The sequence below is a fragment of the Lacerta agilis genome, chromosome 6 (genome assembly GCF_009819535.1).
Source record: "Lacerta agilis isolate rLacAgi1 chromosome 6, rLacAgi1.pri, whole genome shotgun sequence".
Lineage (NCBI taxonomy): Eukaryota > Metazoa > Chordata > Lepidosauria > Squamata > Lacertidae > Lacerta > Lacerta agilis.
Window position 1 is genome coordinate 74,117,597 of NC_046317.1, and position 22,603 is coordinate 74,140,199.

The 22,603-nt window shown below is 43.4% G+C and overlaps 1 protein-coding gene across 2 annotated transcripts; it reads right to left on the reverse strand.

Moving 5' to 3' along the window:
* Nucleotides 1-3,456: 3,456 nt before the first annotated feature.
* Nucleotides 3,457-21,658, reverse strand: PKIG (cAMP-dependent protein kinase inhibitor gamma). Of its 2 annotated transcripts, XM_033153447.1 has the most exons (5): nt 21,317-21,658; nt 15,982-16,052; nt 11,048-11,227; nt 4,710-4,888; nt 3,457-4,374 (listed from the first exon to the last, which is right to left on the reverse strand). In XM_033153447.1, exons 3-5 carry the CDS (start codon nt 11,185-11,187, stop codon nt 4,295-4,297), a joined length of 399 nt encoding a protein of 132 aa, XP_033009338.1. In that variant the 5' UTR covers nt 11,188-11,227; nt 15,982-16,052; nt 21,317-21,658; the 3' UTR covers nt 3,457-4,294. The 2 variants fall into 2 exon arrangements, with proteins under 2 accessions (XP_033009338.1, XP_033009339.1); XM_033153448.1 differs by lacking the exons at nt 15,982-16,052; nt 21,317-21,658 and adding an exon at nt 11,748-11,849.
* Nucleotides 21,659-22,603: the final 945 nt, after the last annotated feature.

Consider the following 22,603-nt stretch of genomic DNA (forward strand, 5'->3'; position numbering starts at 1 on the left):
CCATCTAACTTTCACCAGATAGCGAAGGGTCCTATGAAAGATGTGCAGGATATTTGGTCCAGCCTTTGTATAAGGCAACTTCCTTTGTTCCTATCCAGATTGGCCTGAAATAATCCAATCAGTTTTGGAATTTGCTTTGAATCTTTTGTCCAAAAAGGACATCAGTCAAAGGGAAACATCTTGCAAGGGGGACCAAGTGGTTGCCAGTAGATAGAGCAGATAAAACTTGTAAGAGTTTGAATGGTCACTGCATCACCAAATATTCCAGCAGGTAACACAGTGCTTTGGAAAGCCAATGTAATGCAGGCCAACTGACAAGCACAGGACTGCCTTGGAAGGTGGTGGAGTCTCCATTGGAGGCTTTTAAGCAGAGGCTGGATGGTCATCCTTCATGTATGTATTGCAGGGAATTGGACTAGATAACCCTCAAGGTCCTTTCCCGCTCTACATAGAATCTCTGATTCTATGAAGTCTGAAACTGAATATTCACATCTTTCTGTACAGCTACATATGCAAGATCCACCAGCTTTTGGTTGCCAGGCTATATAGTAAGGAACTAGGAAATACTATATAACCCGGATATAATAAATGGCTGCATGTCATTCAGTGGGAAATGCCTTTGGAAAACAGGATGTTACATGATTTAAAGGAGCATGATATTTCAGTACCATTGGCAAATGATATTCGTATGTTAACTCCCCACTAAAACTTCATGCTGAAGTAGCTTGGAACCAGCTCACAGGGGATTTGGCTAAATATAATACTTAACCCAGGCATACTTAACAGGCTAGAAGCACTATGTTTAGCATATCTCCTGTGATATCACAGTTACTAGTGAATAACCTACTGTCCCTCTTGTTCCCCATTTTGGGTTTGCATAGGAGACTGAAACAGGAAAACTCATTTTGCTGAACAGGGTAATTGCTGTTGGTTATGATCCAGAAAGCTCTTCTTTATTGACACCACCCTCTTAACTCTTCACCCCAATTAAAGGGCAAGGAGAAAGGGCAGAGACTGTTTTCTTACTGAAAGAGGCAACACAAAGCCTCTTGGCTTTCTGGAAGGGGAAGGAGTGACTGGCATGTTACCGAGAGAGATTGGATTGAATAGACAGTTGTATTAGATGATCTAATAGTCCCACTCCAACGCTTGAGTCTGATTTACCATGGAAGAATTGAGGTAGATCAGGCATAGGCAAACTTGGCCCTCCAGATGTTTTGGGACTACAGCTCCCATCATCCCTAGCTAACAGGACCAGTGGTCAGGGATGATGGGGATTGTTGTCCCAAAACATCTGGAGGGCCGAGTTTGCCTATGCCTGAGGTAGTAGATAGCCTGAACTGACTTCTGCAGGAAGTAGTAGGTCTGAAGAGCTGACGCAAATAGTGTTGGCAATAGATGAAGTTAAATGAATTACTGGTCAATTAAAAATTAACACATCGCTGGTATCCACCCAAGTGTTTTTAAAGCATATGTGGATTGCTGATCTTATAACAGAAATGTGTCATTTGGCCTAATGTACTAGAGGACTGGACAGCTGCCAATGTTAACACCAATTTTACAGTGGATCTGGAGGTTGGTGGAGTGTGTGTCTGTGTGTAAGATTACATACCCAGTAGCTTAATGTCTATTCTGGGTAAATTACTGGAAGATATGAAAGACAAAAATGATATCAAGCATTTAGAAGAACATGCCTTGCTGAAGAAGAATCAGCAAGGCTTCCGCAATGGTAAGTCCAGTCTCAGTAAACCTTTAGAATTATTTGAGTAGGTCCTTCATATGGATAGGAGTAAGCCAGTAGACAGTGTGTATTTGACACTGTGTACAGTTTTCTCAAAATAATATAGAAATAATTTCTTAAATTCATAACTGTAAACATCTCCTTTTATCCCATCACATCCCTTAACAACAGTCATATTTGTCAGTTTTTCTGCGTTTTCTTATATAGTGTTAATGAATGTTGTCTTGTTGACCCCCCTTTCCCATTTTTTCTCTTCTACTCCCTTTATCCCCACCCCAACCCTGTTCCTGTGTTACATAGGGCAATGGTGCTTTCTTTGAGAACTGTAAATTTGAAAACTTAATATATATTTCTAGAAAGAAAGAATGTAGAACTGGAACAGAGCAGTCAAAATGATCAGCAACTCTCTTAGGAGGAAATATTACAATGTTCAGAGCTGCTTAGTTTAGAAGTGTATGGACAGACACGACAGACAGTTGTATAAAATTAATGCATGGTGTGGAGAAAATATAGAAATAATTTTTGTGCTCTCCCTGATAATAACTAGAATCCAGGGTTATCCAGTGAAGCTGAATGGGGATAGATTCAGGACACACAACAGGAAGAACTTCCTACAGCACAGAGTTAATCTGTGGTATTCACTTCTACAGACTGTAGTGGAGATGGCCGACAATTTAAGATGGCTTTAAAATGAGATTAGACAAATTGATGGAGAACAAGATATTCAATGGCTAGTACTAGTATATAATCAAGGCAGTATGTCTCTGAATACCAGCAACAGGAGAGGGCTATGGCTATCATGTCGTGCTCATTGCTGGGCAAAACAATGCTGGGCTATAGCCTTGGATTTGATCCAACAAAGTTCTTTTGTTCTTAGATTGCCACACTCAATGCAGCTAAAATCGTGTTGCTGTGAGGGGGCAGCCAGCTACCATTTCCACCCCACCCTGCTTGAGGTGTGCGCACATAGACCAGTGTTTTAATGCCCCCAGAGGCCAGTTTGAGAATCCTGCCATATTCCATGGATAGACATGGCTGTCTGTACTCCGATCGTAAATATCTGTCCCTGCAGCACTGCAGCAGTAACTTATATTGTCATAGGAATTGGGGTGCTCCAATTAACACAAACGTTTCCTGGCACACTCATAGTTCAGATTGGGTTATAAGTGGTGCTTTTTTCTGGGGGTACGCAGGGGTACGGGTATGCAGGGGTACGCATACCCCTAAACATTTTGTGAATCTAAGTTTGGCCTCATTGAGGGGCAGTATTTCCATATGAGTAGGAAAATGAGAGTACCCCTAAACATTTCTTTTAAGAAAAAAAAGCACTGGTTATAAGACCAGATGAAATCCCTGCGGGATTTGGCATCTTTCCGCAGGGCCTGCAAGATGGAGCTGTTCCACCTGGCCTTTGGGTTGGTTCCTGTTTGATACTTATGCTTCATTTTTTTATTGGTGGGCTATTTGAAAATGAGACTGCAGTTTTAATTTTGAATTTTTAAATTTGTATTTTAATCTGTATTTTAAATTGATTGTTTTTATGTTTTTGCTGTGATTTTAATTAGTGTTAGCCGCCCTGAGCCCGGTTTTTGGCTAGGAAGGGCGGGGTATAAATAAAAATTGATTATTATTATTATTATTAGTCTGGGACATAAAGTGCTAGAAAAGAGCAAAACACATGAATGAAGAACTCATTTAGTTTTAATTGCTGGGGGGGCAACAGGTTTATGGATCTGCATACAAGTTTCACCACAAGATACAACTCTTTAACAGGATGCAACAATTTAACAGGAGGCATTGGAACTTGGTAATGAGTTAGCTCAAAGTAGCGCTGCCTTCTCTTTTTAGCACACACAAACCAGTTTTTGAATCCACTGGTTTGTGCCTCTGAAATCCTTTTCTGCATACCAGAAAGAAGAAGTGATGTAAGCAGAAGTGGTATGTCATTGGTGCCTCTTTCATGGAGAACACTTCCTGTGGAATTGTCATTGAACTGAATTAGTGTTGTGCAAGGCTGCACCTGCCCTTATGCAACAAAAGAACCAAACTTCATTGGTTTCAGTGGTGTTCATGTTGGAGAAGTGGCTGGCAGATTATTTCCTATACTTCTCTTCACCAATGTTCACAGCCCAAAAAATAACAGCACTTCTGAGATGCGGCATGTGCACAAGTGAGATATATACCATGTCACCTAACAATCTACAGGGAGATAGAAATAAATAATAGTTTGTCGTGTGAGCAAAATGTACCTTGTACGATAAAATCTGAAGTCTATATATTATTACTGAAATTGTGTTGTCCTATACAGGAAAATAGTTGCCAAAAGGCTCTCTGAGTGGCTCAAGTCACTAAACATATCTTGGTGTGTAGTGTTGCAGAGTGAGAGAGAGACAGTTCTCTGAAGGTACCAGCTGCCACAGAAAGTGACTGTGAAAGCCAGATGGCCATGGCAGAAACCTTTAAGTGGGGACTCCTTATTGCAATTTTGTTTCTTAACAGATGGAAGAGCTGTAGTTGTTGTCGTCCACCCTTCCGCAGCCTAAATCAGAGCTCTCACAAGGTTGGGCTGCCGTCTTGGCTCTCAGGAGTCAGCTCAGATTCCTTCTCGGTAGCATCGGCCGAATCTTGGTTTTCTGTAAAAATAAAGGATCAAACGGAGAGTTGTGTGAATTGAATCCGAGGGAAATTGATTTATTTAGCAAATAAAGCTAGTGTGGCTATTGCCAATGGTTCAGTGGCACTAGCAGAATACTGGCTCTTCATCAATGTGTTAAGAAGTGTGGGAAGTTGGATGTTAGTAGCATATACCTATGTCCCATCTGCATTACATGATGCAGCTGGTATACACTGTGGGTGATTTAGATAAGCCCTGCCTGTGTGTTTTGCAGAGAACATGTTCATCTGAGCTTCCTGATTAGATCAGCTGCCTGAGAAGCAGCTCAGGTTGGACTAGCAAAGAGGGACTCACCATCCCCTGCAATAGCGATATCCTCCATGGTGCTTGCCAGTTTCTCCAGTTTGAGAGCAGCTGCATCTCCTTGAAGGTCGGGTATTGCGTTTCTCCGGCCGCTCCGGTCACAGCTGATGAAGTCAGAATAAGCAGGCTCGGTCTCCATCATCTCATTCACATTGTATGAGGCAGGATCCCTGTGTAAGGGAGATGTGCACGGTTGGGTAAACGTCAAGGGGCACGAGGTCCATTTTCATTGAACAATTCATAAGTATGTGAAGCCACTGTAACTAGCCAATGTAATTAAGGAGCCATTTTGAAATTATGCCTTTCCACTTCCTCCATATAGTTCAGGAGCTGCAAGCCAGACCCACTGCTTTTAAGAGGAGATTCCTACTGGCAGACCACGTGTCCATCTAGCTCGGTAGGAAGTGCCAGATACAATTTGGAAAACAGAAAGCCTCTTAGGATGCCAGTACAGTAAACCCAGTCCTGTATATTGGGGCCAGGGCTTGGGCACTCCATTGCTATGATTCTTCCTCCTTCCTTTTTTGGGGGGGGGTATGAAAAGTACCCACAAAAGGCTAAAAGCAGGAGTGGAGGGCTGGCAGGGGAAGAGGCTACTTTCACTTCCATTGCCTTCCATTTTCACGAAAATGGGAAGTAGGAATGGGTGGCTCTGTCAATGTTGGTTTCTCTTTTTTCTATTCTTAAGCTGAGTTCTCCACATATCCACAACAGGTGGCAATTCTTAAAAGTCCTCATGAAACTTCTTCAGTTTAGTACAAATCTCTCCTAATATGCACATTTCTTTAAAATATACAACTTTGCCTAATAAACACATATTTGCAAAGCAATGTTCCCTAATACAGTGCCTTTTTGTTTGCTGTTTTCACCAACAGACATGCATATTCTTGGCTGGAGAATTGTACTGCAAAATTCAGAAAAGTGCAGCTTTCAAAAGATGGCAATGCTTTGCTTCATGTATTGTTTCAGAAGGCATAAATTAGGTCGATTCACCTTTAAAGGTGAACTGAACCAAATTTCTCTCCTAGTCCTGCACATCACCTGCTTTTGGGGAAGGAAGGGAACAGCCCATCTCTGCACTCCAGCCAGGCTGCCACTCCTGATTTCAGTCTCTCATGGCTGCTGTGAATTTTTAAGAGCAGATTGAGGGAGAATCGTGAAAGTGCCTGGCTCTCTCAATGTTCTTTGGTGTCCTGCTTCCTGCAGCCCCAAAGATTAGGGCACAGGGCTGGGCTGGCACAGTGGCATCACCATCGTACCTCACACCTATGAGAACATGCAACACAGAAACCAAAAAAGCTGGCCACCATTGGGATTAATGTTCAATATACAGGTTATCCTAATATGTATCCTAATATCTGTTGGAAGCCGCCCAGTGTGGCTGGGGAAACCCAGCCAGATGGGTGGGGTACAAATAAGTTGTTATTATTATTATTATTATTATTATTATTATTATTATTATTATTATTGGCCCTGCCACCCTACTAAGCTCAGCAGATTTAGTACAAAAATACTGCCAGGCATAAACATCATTTCTCCCCTGTCCTCCACCCAAAGCGCAGCTGTAAAGTCCATGATTGATGAGGAGCTAAAGGAACACAGAGCTAAAAACTGATTACCCTTGAGAAATGTATTCACCTTCAGCATTATAAAGATACCCTTTCTCCAACCGGGGCATTCTGCCACCTCAAGAAATATTATCTGTCTGCAGTCCAAAATGGAAAGACCTGAACTGAACTCCTGAAGTCCGTAGTATTCACACTGTCTTTCCTCTTGTCCAGATCTGGATTTATCTTTTTTCAGGATCTGAGAATACACGCCTACATTCTGAGTTGTGGTGTTGTCCTTTTGGAGCTACTCCCTGAAAGAAGCATGCTATAATCTCTGACAAACCCAACTGATCAGGTTGCTACATTGGTATGAGAAGGTGACACAGAGTTGACCTAACAGCTGTATTCAAGAACAGCAATCAGGGACCAGTGAGATGGAAGCTTTCAGAAAAGGGCAGGGCACATGTACCTAGCATTAAAAGACACCCTCAGGACCCAAATTAAAAACAAATAACTGTCAAAGCTGCAACAATCCCACCATAAAGCCTGCAATGAATTGCAAAAATGAGGGAAGTTGTCAGGAGAGGACTAAAGAGAACATGTGTTTTCTCATCTCATTGCAAGCTTTCACAGCAGCTACTACAGATACTAGTCATTTGCTGGTAGTATTTCTGGCAACATATATTGAGAATGTTGCGTTGGTGCCAATAACTTAGAAATGCACCATGAAGCAGCTTTCCCCCATCGCTACATAACAAGCTGCACTTGTTCTCTTCTTGTAGACGTTTAAAGATGTCCTTTCTTTGCATCTAGACACCCTATTGCCTCAGTTCTCAAAATATTCATTAGGGCACTTGAAAAATGCTGGAGGTCTCAACAAACCACTTACTAAACTTTTGTTTTGTTTTGTTTTGCACATCAACCACACTCTCTTCATCTGACACTCTGGGTGCCTCCATACCACAGCAGCTCACTGTGGTCTTGGTGCTGCTCATGCAAGCATGTTTTGCACCGTGTTTTCCACATGGCAATGTCCTCATCAAAGTGATGTCCCATATTATTTTCCTGTTTAATCTGGATTCATCATATCTGTGGAAAATACATGTGGAAGTGGTAAGTCTGGGTTGCGGGGTGTGTGTGTGTGTGGCATTTTGATGACAACATTGTGTGCACAGTGTGAAAGTCTTGCAGCACTGTGTCCACAATAAACTGTGAAAAGCTTCTCTGACTCCTTCCATTTTTAACTAGATTGTCCTCTACCCACCATGGCTTTCGCAATGAAGTACCATAGCTAATGAAGTCATCCATAGGAGGGGCTGGGACCATCTCACCCCCTCCCAGAATTCATGCACTATTTTCTATCACTGGTTTTTGTTTAGTATTTGATATGTGTTAAATAACCTTGATTTTGATAAGAAAAAAGGCATGGTAAATAACTTATAAATATATTTGTTGGAAAACATAAAAGTCCTCTCGGGAGATTACTATTTTAAGTAGTTCCAGAGGAACAGAGTCCAATGGCACCTTATAGAATGATAAATTTCTTGTAAGATACACTTTTGTGGGCTGCGTCCTATTTTGCTAGATAGATTTTGACAGGACTCATTGCTCATGGAATATCTTTGGAGATGAAATATTAGCATTCTAGTTAGGAAATACTGGGGCTCCAGTTAAGAAAGAGAAGAGGCAAGTCTGGTGTGCTGGACTGAGTACATTGTATGGCCAGCAGATGGAGTCTTTGGGTTATGTTTAACTCCCATTACAGTAAAACATGGGATCTTGACAAGGTTCACATGTTCTGCAGCAGGTTGTGGTCGCTCTCAACAAGCGGCATGTCGATTGGCTCAACTATATGGGAAGCTGCTTTAAACAAACAGGTTCTCACATGAAATGGTGCTTATTTGTTTTTGGTTTTCAAGCAGCAAGACTGAGGTCCAAAGATACATGATGCATCCATCTTGCTGGAGCTAAGCCTGAGAGTAAGGCCATCAGAATCTGATGGAAGAAATGTAGGACACCAACTAGAAAGAAAATGTTTTTTTGTACTGTGAGGAGGGAAAGTGGCAATGTATCTCACTCTAATTCATCTGATGTTTCAGTTGATGATCTCCAAAAGCTCTGGAGCGATAGCTATAACTGAGTTTTGCTTTGTTTTCCCCTGGAGCCAGAGGTGGTGGTACAATGGAGATCAAGGTGTGGGGTTTTTTCCACGGAGGATTCACATGCTGGCAAATGAAAGCTGATTTGGAGCTCTTGGGCAACAAACCTACTTCCTCAAGAGATCTAATGTTTTGTGATATGGAATGTTAGGAGCAAATGCAATGGAAAGGGTAAGATATCACTTGCTTCGATGCAACATTGTCTAGCCTCCCTGTGAGCAAATCAGGATCAATGCACAATAAACAGATCATCTGGAAGCACCCATAATGGTAAGTTGGTACTAGAGAATAAAAGGTGTGAAGCAAGCACAAGGAGGTCTTTCATTGGCTTCACTTCTGAAATTTCAAAATTTGTCAATAGAAGCAGATGCATATAAGAAGAAAATTGGCCACGGAGGTGTACTAGATCTGATCTGATCAGTTTTGCAATCTCATTTCACCTACTTGGCACTATCTTGGTAACACAAGCCCAGAACTTTATCTGCAGGATATAAAGGTGTGATCAGTTCTTTCGTGAATATTTAACTGAGTGAAAAGTCACAGCCACAGTCATTTGAAACTGAGGTGGCATTGAATATTTAAATTTTGAGGACTGGTGTCAGTATCTGCATATAGAGATGTAGGGACACGGGTGGCACTGTAGTCTAAACCACTGAGCCTCTTGGCCTTGCTGATAGGAAGGTCTGAAGTTTGAATCCGTGTGACAGAGTGAGCTCCCATTGCTCTGTCCCAGCTCCTGCCAACCTAGCAGTTTGAAAGCACACCAGTGCAAGTAGTTAAATAGGTACCACTGCAGCGGGAAGGTAAATGGTGTTTCCATGTGCTCTGGCACTCATCACAGTGTCCCATTGCACCAGAAGTGGTTTAGTCATGCTAGCCACATGACCCGGAAAGCTGTTTGCGGACAAATGCCGGCTCCCTCAACCTGAAAAGCGAGATGAGCACCGCATACCATAATCGCCTTTGACTGGACTTAACTGTCCTGGGGGCCTTTACCTTTTAACTTATATAGAGATGTGGTGCGTATTTGATCATAAATAGAAAATGATGTAAAACAATGCTACTGCTGCATTTTTTAAAATGAAAGTTAGAAATAAAATTCCAACCAAGTTTGATTTTTTTTTGTTTAAAAGTGAATTTTGCCAGCAGACTACAGTAGTGATCTTGGGATTTGGGTAAAGAAGCTAAGAGACTACAGCTTAGAATATGGAAAGGGTTCAGGAAAGGGAAGCATTTACAAGTTTGTTAGTTCAGACAAAAGACAAGAAAGGGAGGCCATGATAGAGGTGTGTGGTGTGGAGTTAGATGGGAGTTTTTCTCCTTCTCTCATAATATCCAGTGTCATCCAGTGAATCTGAATATTCAAAGATTCTGGACAGACAGAACAAAGTACTTCCTCACATAGCAACTAACTTGGGATGGCTTTAAGAACGTCTTGGGGGATGAGGGTATCGATGGCTACAAGCCATGATGGCTGAGTATTACTCTCAGGCATTGAGTAATACTCTAGTTGCTGTGAAGCACAAGTGGGGAGAGGGCTGTTGTGCTCATGCCCTGCTTGTGGACTTCCCATTGGCATCTGGCTGGCCATTGGGAGAAGAGGGTGCTAGATGAAATGGACCTTTGATCTCATGCAGAAGTGCTCTGCTGATGCTCATGCTACCCAGCTAAGTCACAGGGTCTTTGAATGAATGCTCTAGCTTCCTCTTTTCTCTCTTAAACCCAACCCCAGCCAGACTTAACAAGAACTAAATCAGACCAAAGATCCATCCAGTCCAGCATTCTCTTCCCCATATCGGCCAACCAAGTTGTTATAGGAAGTATATAAGCAGGGCCTGTTTTTCCCCTCCCCATTTCCCCCTCCCCATGCCCCTGAGCGTGGAAGCTTTGTCTAGTTAACATAGGTAAAGGTACCCCTGATGATTAGGTCCAGTCGCGGACGACTCTAGGGTTGCACGCTCATCTCGCTCTATAGGCCGAGGGAGCTGGCGTTTGTCCGCAGACAGCTTCCAGGTCATGTGGCCAGCATGACTAAGCCACTTCTGGCAAACCAGAGCAGCGCATGAAAACGCCGTTTACCTTCCCACCGGAGTGGTACCTATTTATCTACTTGCACTTTGACGTGCTTTCAAACTGCTAGGTTGGCAGGAGCTGGGACCGAGCAAAGGGAGCTCACCCCGTCACGTGGATTCGAACCGCCGACCTTCTGATCAGCAAGCCCCAGGCTCTGTGGTTTAGATCACAGCACCACCTGTGTCCCATATACAGTGGTACCTCGGGTTACAGACGCTTCAAGTTACAGATTCCGCTAACCCAGAAATAGTACCTCTTTCAAACTGCTAGGTGGGCAGGAGCTGGTACCAAACAACAGGAGCTCGCCCCGTCGCAGGGATTCGAACCGCTGGCCTTCTGATCAGTAAGCCCTAGGCTCTGTGGTTTAGACCACAGTGCCATCCGTGTCCCATAGTTAACATAGTTAACATTAGTTAACATAGCTAATAGCTATTCATAGATCCATTAGATCCATTCTCCAACGGCGTGCCTAATTAGTTTTTTTTAAGCCATCTAGTTGGTGAGTTCTATAAATTAATCCAAACCTTGCTGTTCTACCCTGCCTTACCTCTTGCCTTTCTGATTCTTTTGCTGCTCCTCAGCTTTGCAGCGAAGACATGTGCCCTGTGCATCTAACATGTCTCCATTCATGTCGATGAGGCATTTCTGACATTGTTTGAGTAAGGTTACCTTTTTATTCTCGGCCATTCCAAATGTTAAACTGGCAGGCTCAGCAGTCCTGGACTTACTGCAGCGAAGGGGAATTGGGAAAAGCATTAACAACGTAACAGTAGGTTTGCAGCAACCCTGTAATTCAGCCTAACCACCTATTCTCCTTTTTAGAATCAGGAGCTACTGCCTAGCACATGCCCACTGAAATCCCATTGCTAGGGGCAACTGGAGTGTATGGAGATATACTTAAGGGAGCTTCTGTTTTCTTGATAAGCACTCCTGCTCTCTTCAGCTGTTCGGTGACTCCGACCACCTGGACTGTCTACTCCTTGCTTGCTTTCTCCCTTCACTTCAGGTTCTGGCACGCTCAGTGGATGTGAGTCAGACGCTCTACATCTTGTGCCACGACAGCCATTGGCCAGTGGCCATTTTTAGTTCAGAGAAGGGTGGCAGCTTAAACTAGGCTTTAAACTTGGCCTATAAATGGCCTAATGGGGAATGAATGTGTGAAGCTGCTCCCCTTCGTTCCCATGCGTACCCCTCCCCTGTTCTCTTAATTCCAGAGACTTCCTTCCCCCAATACTCATGCCACATACCCGCTTTTTAAATGACCTGACAGTTAAGATCCAACAGCCTCAACTGTGAAACAGACATGTGCAATTCTTTCTGCCCTGCAAGTTCTGAATGGAATCCTTCGCCCCATTCAGCCTTGTCAGAGCAGAGGACATGGCGGGATGGATTAAGAATGGGATTACATTGCCACCCCCCAAAGCAAGAGAAGGGCTGTGGTGGTACGAGCTGTAAAAAGCTATTCTCAACTCTCTCTTTTTCGACCTCTTTCCCCAAGGGAGGCACATGTGGACTGGCATGCATGCACACCAACCATTTAAAGCAGTGGTTCCCAGTTAGCTAAGTACTGCGTACCCCCTGTTTTTCAAAAGCTAAGCCATGGACCCCCTACTTTTGAAAATGTTATCTCTCTGGTAGTCTTGTGAATGGTGCCACCATACCCTCCAACACAGCCTCGGCACAAAACCGGGATGCACATCTTCCAGGCCACGCTCCCTCCCGCATGAGTCATGTGACTTGCATGAGAGCACGGCCCCCCAAAATGAGATGTCCCAGACAGTTGATGGGTATCTACCACAGACCCCGTTGGTCGGTGACCACCAATTGGGAGCCACTGATTTAAAGCATCGAAAGGTTGGAAGGCTCACAAGAGAAAGGCTTAAGCACCCCCTTCTCTTCCAACATTTCCAGTCCTACCTGCCTTTTCAGGTTTAAAAAGGATGCTGAAGGGGTGGAAGGTTTGCAGGCTATCAAGGACATGCTCACAAATTTATTGACTACACCAATTATGGTAGCTAGGTGTCAGGTTTAGCGCTTCTCCCACACAAGACACGGAACGCTGGCAGTTTAAGTAGCTGAGGTTTATTTCTCAATAACAGGCTTACAGCATTCCAAGCTTCCACAACTCATCCTTTGCCGTCAGAGTCAGTTGACTCAACTGACTTCTGACCCATCCCAAAGCCAGATATATGCCACGTCCTCCCCCGCCTCTGCTTTAATCACTTGCTCCGCCTCCTACTTCTTGGTGACTCAGGTGCAGCCAATTCCTCCTCCTCTGGAGATTCCTCTCTTCTGGGCATGTCCCTGACACTAGGAATTGGAAGGGGCAAGCAGAATATAAAATGGAAGAATGGTATAAAGAGGTGTGGGATATAGCTATTCAGAATAAATTAACATGTGCCATTAAGGTAAGACGGGGAATACGCAGGAGAAATGATTTCGAGGAGATATGGACAATGTTTGTAGAATTTGTACTGTTAAAACGGAAAGGGGCAGGGCAATACGTCTGGCAACAGCTTGGCTTCAGGAGTTGCTGGAAGGAGATGCCCAAGGCGCAATCCAACCGTCTTGGGGACTCCACTCCAGATCCGTGTAGGTGTTACATCCCACATGGTCACGGAGGTTGAGGATCAGAGTTTTCCTTCTCCTAGATGGACTACCTCTCACTTCCTTCTACAGCACATGCACATGCAGAAACTTCCTTTTTGACCATTGGACCCACTGTTGGTCTTGTCCACTCAATCCGCTGCAGGGGAAATCCCTAACTCACCAAGGGTTTGAGATCTATTAGCTATCCTCAGCTGGTTTAGCCAGCCAGTTGACCCAGGGTGTGGCTGCTCTTCATGCGGACAGCTTCTAGGAGCTTTAGGTGAGATCCTAGTGCAGGGTGGCAACCAAAGGTGGACAAGCATTCTGGAGAATTGAGTGCTGGTCGAGTCATCAGTGCTGCTCCTTCAACATAATGCATTAGGCAACTCGGCCATCTTTTTAATTTTTAAAAGTGCCGCGTGAATATTCTTGTGTTGCTGTTGGTTTGTGGCCTTATCCGCTTTTCTTCAAAAGGAAACTTTTTAAAGTTCATAAACATTCTGGGGATTGTGGAGAAGCTTAGGATAGCATCCTTCTCCCTGTGTGATCTTCCAGAATTCTGCAGAATTTGCAACTTTCCAACAGCACATTTATTTTGCATAGGAGATGAGTTTTAAAGCATTGGTAAGAAAAGAATTTTTTTAAAAAAAGTTTTCAGCTTTTATAAATATTTTAACAAGAAAAACGAAATCTTTACAAATCTAATTTACCTTCCCCCTTGACTTCCCTCCCCTCCCTTCTGTGGATATTTATTTCATATCTTTTTATTACTGTATATGCAATTCAAATATATTTATAATTTTCCCTTTATATTCCCCTTAATTGTCTCTTACTGCATGTGTTTTTATTAGTCCCGCTAATATTTTTAATTTGTTTCCAATGTGTCTTCAAGTAGTCAATAGATTTCCTCCATTCTACTTTTAAAAGTCTCTCTTCTTGATTTCTTATTCTTCCATTAATTTTAATTGCCAATCTTCCATTGTCAGAACTGTTTCTTGCTTCCATCTTTGGGCATAAATCATTCAAGAAGCTGAGGTAGCATACATAAACTCCACACCCCACCCCACCCCGGTTTGGTAGGTACTTCTCCATCAATTATTCCTAAAAGAAAAACTTCTGGTTTCCCCCACAAAAGAAATATGAATCATCTGTAGAAAGCAGAAAACTTCGTTCTCTCTGCAGCTCTCAGGAAGCAGAAATAAAGTAGGACCCAAGAGGGTGTCGCTATGGAATGAAGTTATGCTGAGTTGCAGCAGGGAGCTTTCTCCTCTCCCGAGATGCTGTTGTTTGTTTTCCTTCATCTTGGTTTTTTGTTTTTGTTTTAAAACAATGCTTTCATTTTGTCTGAGCTCCTTTGAAGGAGCTGGAAAATTCCTGATTTTATCAGGGATGTACAATAAATGCTGCATGTCCAAAAAAAAGAGTGTAGTGTTCCTCAATGAAGCAAGGATGGGTTAGTGTAAATTCCAGCAGTCTTGCCGTACTACACACAGTGAACTATTCATAAGGCAGAGAATTCAGGACTATATTTAGATCCCTTGCTTCAGTCCTAGTGCAGTGCTGCAAATGAGTGGGACAGATGATTTGACTTGGCAAGAACTGTCTGATGCAGCATACAGAATGAATAAGATAGGCATGCTTTGTAGCACTCACCACATCGCTAGTGCTGGGTTTTTACTCCCGTGTTCACATGATATTATTCAAAATGCATATTCCTTTGTGGTTGGTTGTGGTGATCTTTGGTTTTCTGTGTGAGTGGGGTGGGTGGGTGTTTTGGATCAAGTTAGCCATATTGATTTGTATGCTGTTGCGCCAAAGAAACACAAGCGAACAGAGAACCAACACAAACGATGCTGACACCTAACCCTACATATACCAAGGAAAATAGAAACATCGCCTCCCTACCCCACCCTCCCCCCCCATCCCACCCACCTCCTCCCCCCCTTTCTGCCTAATGTCTCAACAACCAAAATTGATCTGTAAAAATGTTACATGGAAAAATGCGAGAGACATTGTACACACTTTTGTAAACCAAGAAAATCTTTAATAAAAAAAGTAAAAAAAAAAAGTGCATAATGTCTCTTGTACTTTGCTATAAAATACTACTGTTCAATGCAGTTTCTCAAACCAACTTCACACCAAGTGGAGTCCTTAAACCAGAGGTTTTCAACCTTTTTGAGTCCACGGCTCCCTTGACCAGCTACATTCTTTCTGCGGCACCCCTGTGGGGCTCAGGAGCCCAGTTATGCCACCCCTTGCCTGCAGAGCTGGCAGCCTCTCACCCTTTTTCGAACACCCTCCCTCAGTCTCCTCTCCCCTCTCCTTGGGAATCCTCCAGGCAGCAGCTGTCGTTGCCTCTGAGCTGCTGAGAGGTGCCTCCCCACACTGACTCCTCTCAGGGGCACAGAGGATGCCCCCGGCCTTTGTGACCCAACGGAGAATGGCCAAAGGGATTTGGCTGTCCGAAACAGTGTCCGGGCTTCATATTTTTTTCTGTTTTCGCACAAAAAAAGCTCAACAGTTTTTGTGTCTGGATGTCACACAGCAAGCACAAGAAAGGCTAGCGCAGCACCTGGCTGGCTGCCCGCCCGCCTGGCCCCCCACTTCTTTGAGCATTTGCAATAGCAAGGGCTGGTGAAATGGCTGGCTGAAATCCGCTTGCTTGCTCCAAGGCCACCATCATATGGTGCTTTTGTTTTGTTTTAAAGACAGTTCTTATGGGCCTTGACAATGTTTCATTTCCTAAAAGGAGTCAGTTTTTACACATCCAGTTGCTTCAAACTGCGAAATATGAATATCTGCAATAGTACAGCGCTTGCACATGCATACAGCCAACAACTTGTGTGTGTGTGTGTGTGTGTGTGTGTGTGTGTGTGTGTGTTGGGAACATACCTTACTTAATTCATTTTCCTTCTGCTGAGGACAGACATCTAGCTCCATGCACCAGAAGGCACCAAGTAGTTCTGGAGAGGAAGTAGAAAGGAAAGGAGGATAAATGTGGTCCTTAATCATTAGCAAACACTTATTCTGGACCCTTTTGAGGACTCTGTGACCACAAGTGCGAAGGGAAAGCAAGACTTGAAGGGGAACTGGAAGGGAAATGAAAACTTAAAATCATCTACATCATGGTTGTATCCAGCACTGCATGAGTTGACTTCCACCTGCACAACAGAATCTCCCCTTCCTCTCCTCATGCTTCAGCTCCCTAAAATCTGCTCTGGTTAGGATATTGTAGTATTGTTGCTGGGTCAGGGTGGATAAGATACTGTGCAATTGCTGCTACTAGGGCCATATCTGCTTTAGAAAGTTATACTAATTTTATATCATCTTAGCATCCCCTAAGAAATCCCAGGAATAATAGTTTGGCAAGATACTGAGAACACTCATGACAATATATACCCATCTTCCAATTCCAAAGAATGATGGTTATATCAGCTAAAGTCCATAATGTAGAGATTCTGTATATCTAATCATGTGGCAAGATGGTGTAGGAAAACTTTCCCACTAATGTCTTCTCCTTATTTTTACTTCTGGCTTGGAAAAAATGGGCTATATATTCACTGATTCGTTTTATATTATTGCCCCCTGGGTTCCTTGCGAAGTATGCAAATAAGCCTGTATCCAGCTGAGTTTTCATTCTGGAATTTCCCTAGTAGATGGACCGAGAACCGGAAATGTCTTTGGTAAGTTAGCTGAAAATCCACACAGTGAAGTTAATAGAAAAATCCCCCCCTCCACGGTTTTAATGATTTTGGCTTGTATCCAGCACTTTAAAACTTCTCTGGGTTTCCTTGTTTGCAGCTGCTTGTTCCTAATGTTCAGTCAATATATTTTCTTTGGTTTCTGACAAGTACTAGTGTATTGCAGTCTTCCGAGCTGAAAAACGTCACCAATAAGAAAACATGAGCTGGTCTGCCTTCCAGAGCAAGGATGTAATCGTCGCCACTTTGTTTGTTTGTTTTAATCAAACTTTCATCTCCAGAATCAAAAGAAAGCAATTGATGCAGGTACTAAAAAGCTGGATATAATCCTTCACATTTCAAAATTTAACAAAGTTGCCCTAGAAAGGACAAATTGGTTTTAGGTGAGCAGGTATCAGAAGTACAACTATATCTGGTTACAAAACAGTGCCAGTTCCATAGGTATAGAATAGATGGAGGATGTAACTGTTGTTATCTGAATTTCTACGATGGAACAAATGACCTCAGTACAGATGCTCCAGAAGTACAGCTGTCCAACAAATGCTACGTAGACTAGTTTTTGTTCCAAAGAGGAAATCCTTTAAAGATATAAGTCATGGTGATGGCAAGATCTGAAGGTCATCATGACGTCTCCTGTTTCACGGAATAAACATTGGAGGAGGTGCAGGCCAGGTCATTAATCTGTTTTGCTATTTCTTTCTCTGTTGTTGTTGTTCAGTCATTCAGTCGTGTCTGACTCTTCGTGACCCCATGGACCAGAGCACGCCAGGCACGCCTATCCTTCACTGCCTCCCGCAGTTTGGCCAAACTCATGTTAGTAGCTTCGAGAACACTGTCCAACCATCTCATCCTCTGTCGTCCCCTTCTCCTTGTGCCCTCCATCGTTCCCAACATCAGGGTCTTTTCTAGGGAGTCTTCTCTTCTCATGAGGTGGCCAAAGTACTGGAGTCTCAACTTCAGGATCTGTCCTTCTAGTGAGCACTCAGGGCTGATTTCTTTGAGAATGGATAGGTTTGATCTTCTTGCAGTCCATGGGACTCTCAAGAGTCTCCTCCAGCACCATAATTCGAAAGCATCAATTCTTCGGCGATCAGCCTTCTTTATGGTCCAGCTCTCACTTCCGTACATTACTACTGGGAAAACCATAGCTTTAACTATACGGACCTTTGTTGGCAAGGTGATGTCTTTGCTTTTTAAGATGCTGTCTAGGTTTGTCATTGCTTTTCTCCCAAGAAGCAGGCGTCTTCTAATTTCGTGACTGCTGTCACCATCTGCAGTGATCATGGAACCCAAGAAAGTGAAATCTCTCACTGCCTCTAGTGGGAGGCATCAATACTTGACGCTTCAGAGAAAAGGTGTATCTATCTATACCACCACATACTTTAACAGTCAGGCCTATTCCCTAGGAAAGCATTGGAAACTGGGAATTGGGAGCTCTAAAAAAGAATCCTCAGGTGCTTCATGGAACTACAATTCCCAGCATTCTTTGAGGGAAACTGCAACGGTTAAAAGTGGGAGGAGATATGGAAGGTGTTTGTAGAATTTGTACTGTTAAAACGGAAAGGGATCAAACCATCGCAAGAGGTGTTGAAATTTTGGGAGGTTGGATAGTTACAATGGAATGGGCTCAGGGTTGGGGTGCACATTTTTATTCTTATTTATTCTTATTGCTTGGTCAAAAAAATAGTGGGACAGAAGCAATATAAGTGTGGGTATTCCTAAAGAGAATATAAAAATCCTTCAGAGGCTCATGAAAGAATATTGATTTTATATATTTATATCCCACCTGTCCTCCAGCTCAAGGTGGCATATATCATTCTCCTCCTCATCCTATCCTCACAACAGCCCTGTGAGGCGGGTTAAGCTGAAAAATGGAGACTGGCCCAAAGTCATCTCGTGAGCTCCATGGCTGAGTGGAGGCTTGAATCTAGATCTGCCCACTTCTAGGGCTCCTCACTATTTCCGTCCGTCACATGATCTCTAGGCACGGAGTCCAAGAGGTCCCACCATTTCCCCGGGAAACCCCACAGTTTACTACTGAATAGGAACAAACATCAATTGGGTTTTCTGCAGATTGATTCAGCAGTAAATAGTGGCTTCCCCCAGGGAAATGGCAGAACAAAATAAAAACCTTTCAGACCCATGCCTGGAAACCAGGGCCGGATTTAGGTTTGATGAGGCCCTAAGCTACTGAAGGTAATGGATCCCTTTATATGTCCAGCTGTCCTTTGTCAACAACAAATTGTCACTGTTTTTTTGTGTTGAATATATGCTATAAGGTAATTTTGGACATTTGCCATGCAACCAGTCCATGTGGGCACCCTATATATAGAAATGAGCAAACCAGTGATATTTTAGGGAGCATGCTAGCAGGCAGGGCCCATTACTTACATCATAGGAGCCTACACAACACAAAACATTGTTGCACTATGTAGGTTTTATTTTATTTGTTTTTTATCTTATATTTTGGAAATGTACATCCAGTGGCGAACGAAGCCGCTTGGCTGCCCGGAGCAGCAAACCGGGGGGCACCCCCCCCGGGGCGGGGTGTCGCTCCGAAGTCCGCTTGTGTTGTATGAAGTGGCGCATGCACACGCGTGCTCTGTGGTGGTGCATGCACGCTCCGCAGCGGCAACCCCCTGAGAAAGCTGCGGAGCGAGGCAGCCTCGCTCGCTCCACAACTTGCTCGCAAACCTGCTCGGCGCCGAGCAGGTTTACGAGCAAGCTGTGAAGCGAGGCTGCCTCGCTCCGCAACTTGCTCGTTGGGTTTGCTGAGCCGCCACTCCGTAGCGCACATGCGCGCTGCGGAGCAGGCGGGGGCAAGGGGTAGGCCAGGGCTCCCTGGCCTGCCCCTCGCCTCCGCCCCAGCCAGAAAAAGGAAAGCGTGCGCCGAGCAGGTTTGTGAGGAAGCCATTGGCGTGCGTTTTTTCCGAGCGGTGAGGCTCGTCTTGGGCGTTGCAGGGGGGGCACGTGCCAAGTGTCACCCCCACTCCAGGGTGGCAACCGGGGCGGCCCACACCCAACGCACCCACCTTGCTCCACCCCTGTGTACATCTAGGTTGTTTTTTTCCTTTTCTTTTTGATTGTCACGTGCTTGCAATACCATCCACAGGGATTCAGCATAAAGGGTACTAAGGTGCTTTTCTAATCACAGGAATTATTGAGGGGGCCTAAACTTCAAGGCCAAAGGACCCATTACTTTTTCCTACAGACATTAAGATGGATATAGAGAAGAGATAAAACTGTTGAAGAGACTCAAGTAGGTGAAACACTGGACTGGTCAGACCTGGGTCTAATTTGCACAGTCAACAGATCTCTGTAGGGAAGAGCCATGGTTCAGTGACTGAGCCCATGATCTGGTGGTCTGTATGAGGAGGGTTCCAAGTTCAGTATCTGGAAAGTCAGTTAAGAGCATCTCAGATAGCAGAGTTGGGGAAGGAGGACTTCTGCATGAAATTTTGGAGAGCTACTGCAAGTCAGAGTTGGCACCACTAGGTTTGACAAATCAAATATCTAAGTAAGCAGCAATTTATATTCATACATAAGAACTGTATGTAAGAACTTATAAGACCTGTAACTTGTTGAATTAATGCTTGAGCTTGCTTTTTCCTCCTCCCTCCCATTCCTGTTTCCTTGTGTGCCATGTCTTTTTAGATTGTGAATTTTGAAGGCAGGGACTGCCTCAGTATGAACTTTTGTAAGCTACTACTCTGAGAGTCTTTTTGGCAAAGGGGCAGGAATTGAATGTTATAAATAATAAATTATGATATATAAGACATATTTGCGAGCTTGCTAGCTACCAGGAAGAATAGAGTTTTTCAGTTTGGACCTGCCTTTTAGGCCCAACTTTTTGCCTTCATTCCATTGTGAACACCACAATGTTCTTTCTCTTCTCAATCACTCGTTAATTGGTGGTGACAGTTGTTAACATTCACAACAGGTGAAGCAGTTTGACAATCAATAGTGTCAATATTCTTAACCATAAAATTGAAAAATTCCTCATTGTCCAACTCTTTCATTGGCAGAATATGATGGTCATTCTGTACCATGTAAAATACAATTATTTCCAGAGTCAAAAAAAAACCAACAACTCTCATGCACACACACAAATACAATACATGCACAAAACTAGTAGATTTAATAATAGTTAAATTTCAGTTTTGTAAAAACTTCGCTTTATTTTCTCACCCTTCATTTCACCGTTGCTCCCTTCATTTAATCTTTGATAAATCACTAGAACATTGCTTTCCCCCCACAGCTGTTATACATTTCATGGTGAACACAATTCTGCCACACACTGAAAAGTTCATGCGGAAAAAGAGATATTTTAAACAAATGTGTTCTAGGGAGAACCCCAGCCAACCACTCAACTCAGACACTGGACAAAGTGATTATTGCTCAGGGTCCTCCCACAAAGAGATTTTACTTGTCCTTCACTACATAACACCATACGTTTTGTGGCATAAAAGCGACGGTCTCCACGCGGTGGCTGCCTACCATTGTTCAGAATGCAAAGTTATACTTACAGAAGATGGCTCCAAGCTCCAACAGCTCTCAGTGTGGCGGGTTAGGAACCCCAAATGTTAAAACTCAAGGCTCTAGTGCGGCTCGGTCACCCACACATTCCCCCAAGCGTGAGTGTGCTTGGAATGTCAAAGGGCCAGAGCAGACAGCTTAGTCACAGTTTCAGACTTACAGTTTCCTTGCACTAATAGCTGCTAAACTGCAGTCGCACTTCTAGGGCTCAGGAGGCGTTTCCTCACTCCCTTCCCTTGCCAAGTAAGTCCCTGTTTGTTGTAATCCAATGCTCAGCCTCGGTGATGTCAACCAAGCAGCTACTTGCTTGGCTCCGATCTCCCTGCACACAGGAGGGATCTGTTTCCTTTGCTTTTGTTCAACTTCGCATTGTAACCTCATCTCCCAGCAGCTGTGCGCTGAAACATCCTTCCTCCTGTTTTCTGTTTGTCAAAAGAGGCTTCCTACTTTAATACACCCACTGGCTTTTGTTTAGGTGTAGACAAACATTTATTCGCAAGGACGGGCGAAAATCCAATGCATATTGTGGGTGGAATGCATCTCAGACATTTGCCAACTAAATAATTGCTCAGAGTCCTAACACTGGGAAATTGGGTCCCAGTTCCCATATTACCTACCCATTTTGCATTAAGGCCCTTCAACTCATTTATACTTTGAGCCTCGAAGGATAAATACCCCCCATCTATTATGCAGTGGTCTGAGGACCTCACTGCCCTGGCTATATTTTAACATACTTATAAACATCAATTTCATGCAAATACCTGTTTGGACATCTGGAGAGCTTGCATTAACTTATATGTTTACTTTAAGATGCATGTACTGGCGGTTACTGCATCCATAATGTGAAATGGTGGGTTTTTGTTGCTGTTGTTTAGCTACTATTAATATTATGTCTTGCTGGTCTTTGACTGTATTAAAGATTTATTTATTATTAATATTATGCACATATCATTTCCCTTTTCGTTACTAGTTACCCCTTTACATTCCTTTGTTGCAACTCAAAAATTATTATTTTTTAAATCAATGCAACAAATGTGGTGATGTCACCTGATGACATCTGATCACCTGAATTAGTGGAAATTCCATCAAGGATCTGCCTAATTTACACTTCCTGAAACAATATGTGAACTGAAGCACAGCCCTCCTTCAAAATTTTCACTTCTCTGAATTTTGCAGTGCTATTCTCCAAGCAAAACAGGTGTCCAATAATGCCTATTTTAGGGGTAAATGTTAAAAAGGCATAAAAATAGTATGCATATTAGGGGAAATATCTTGCA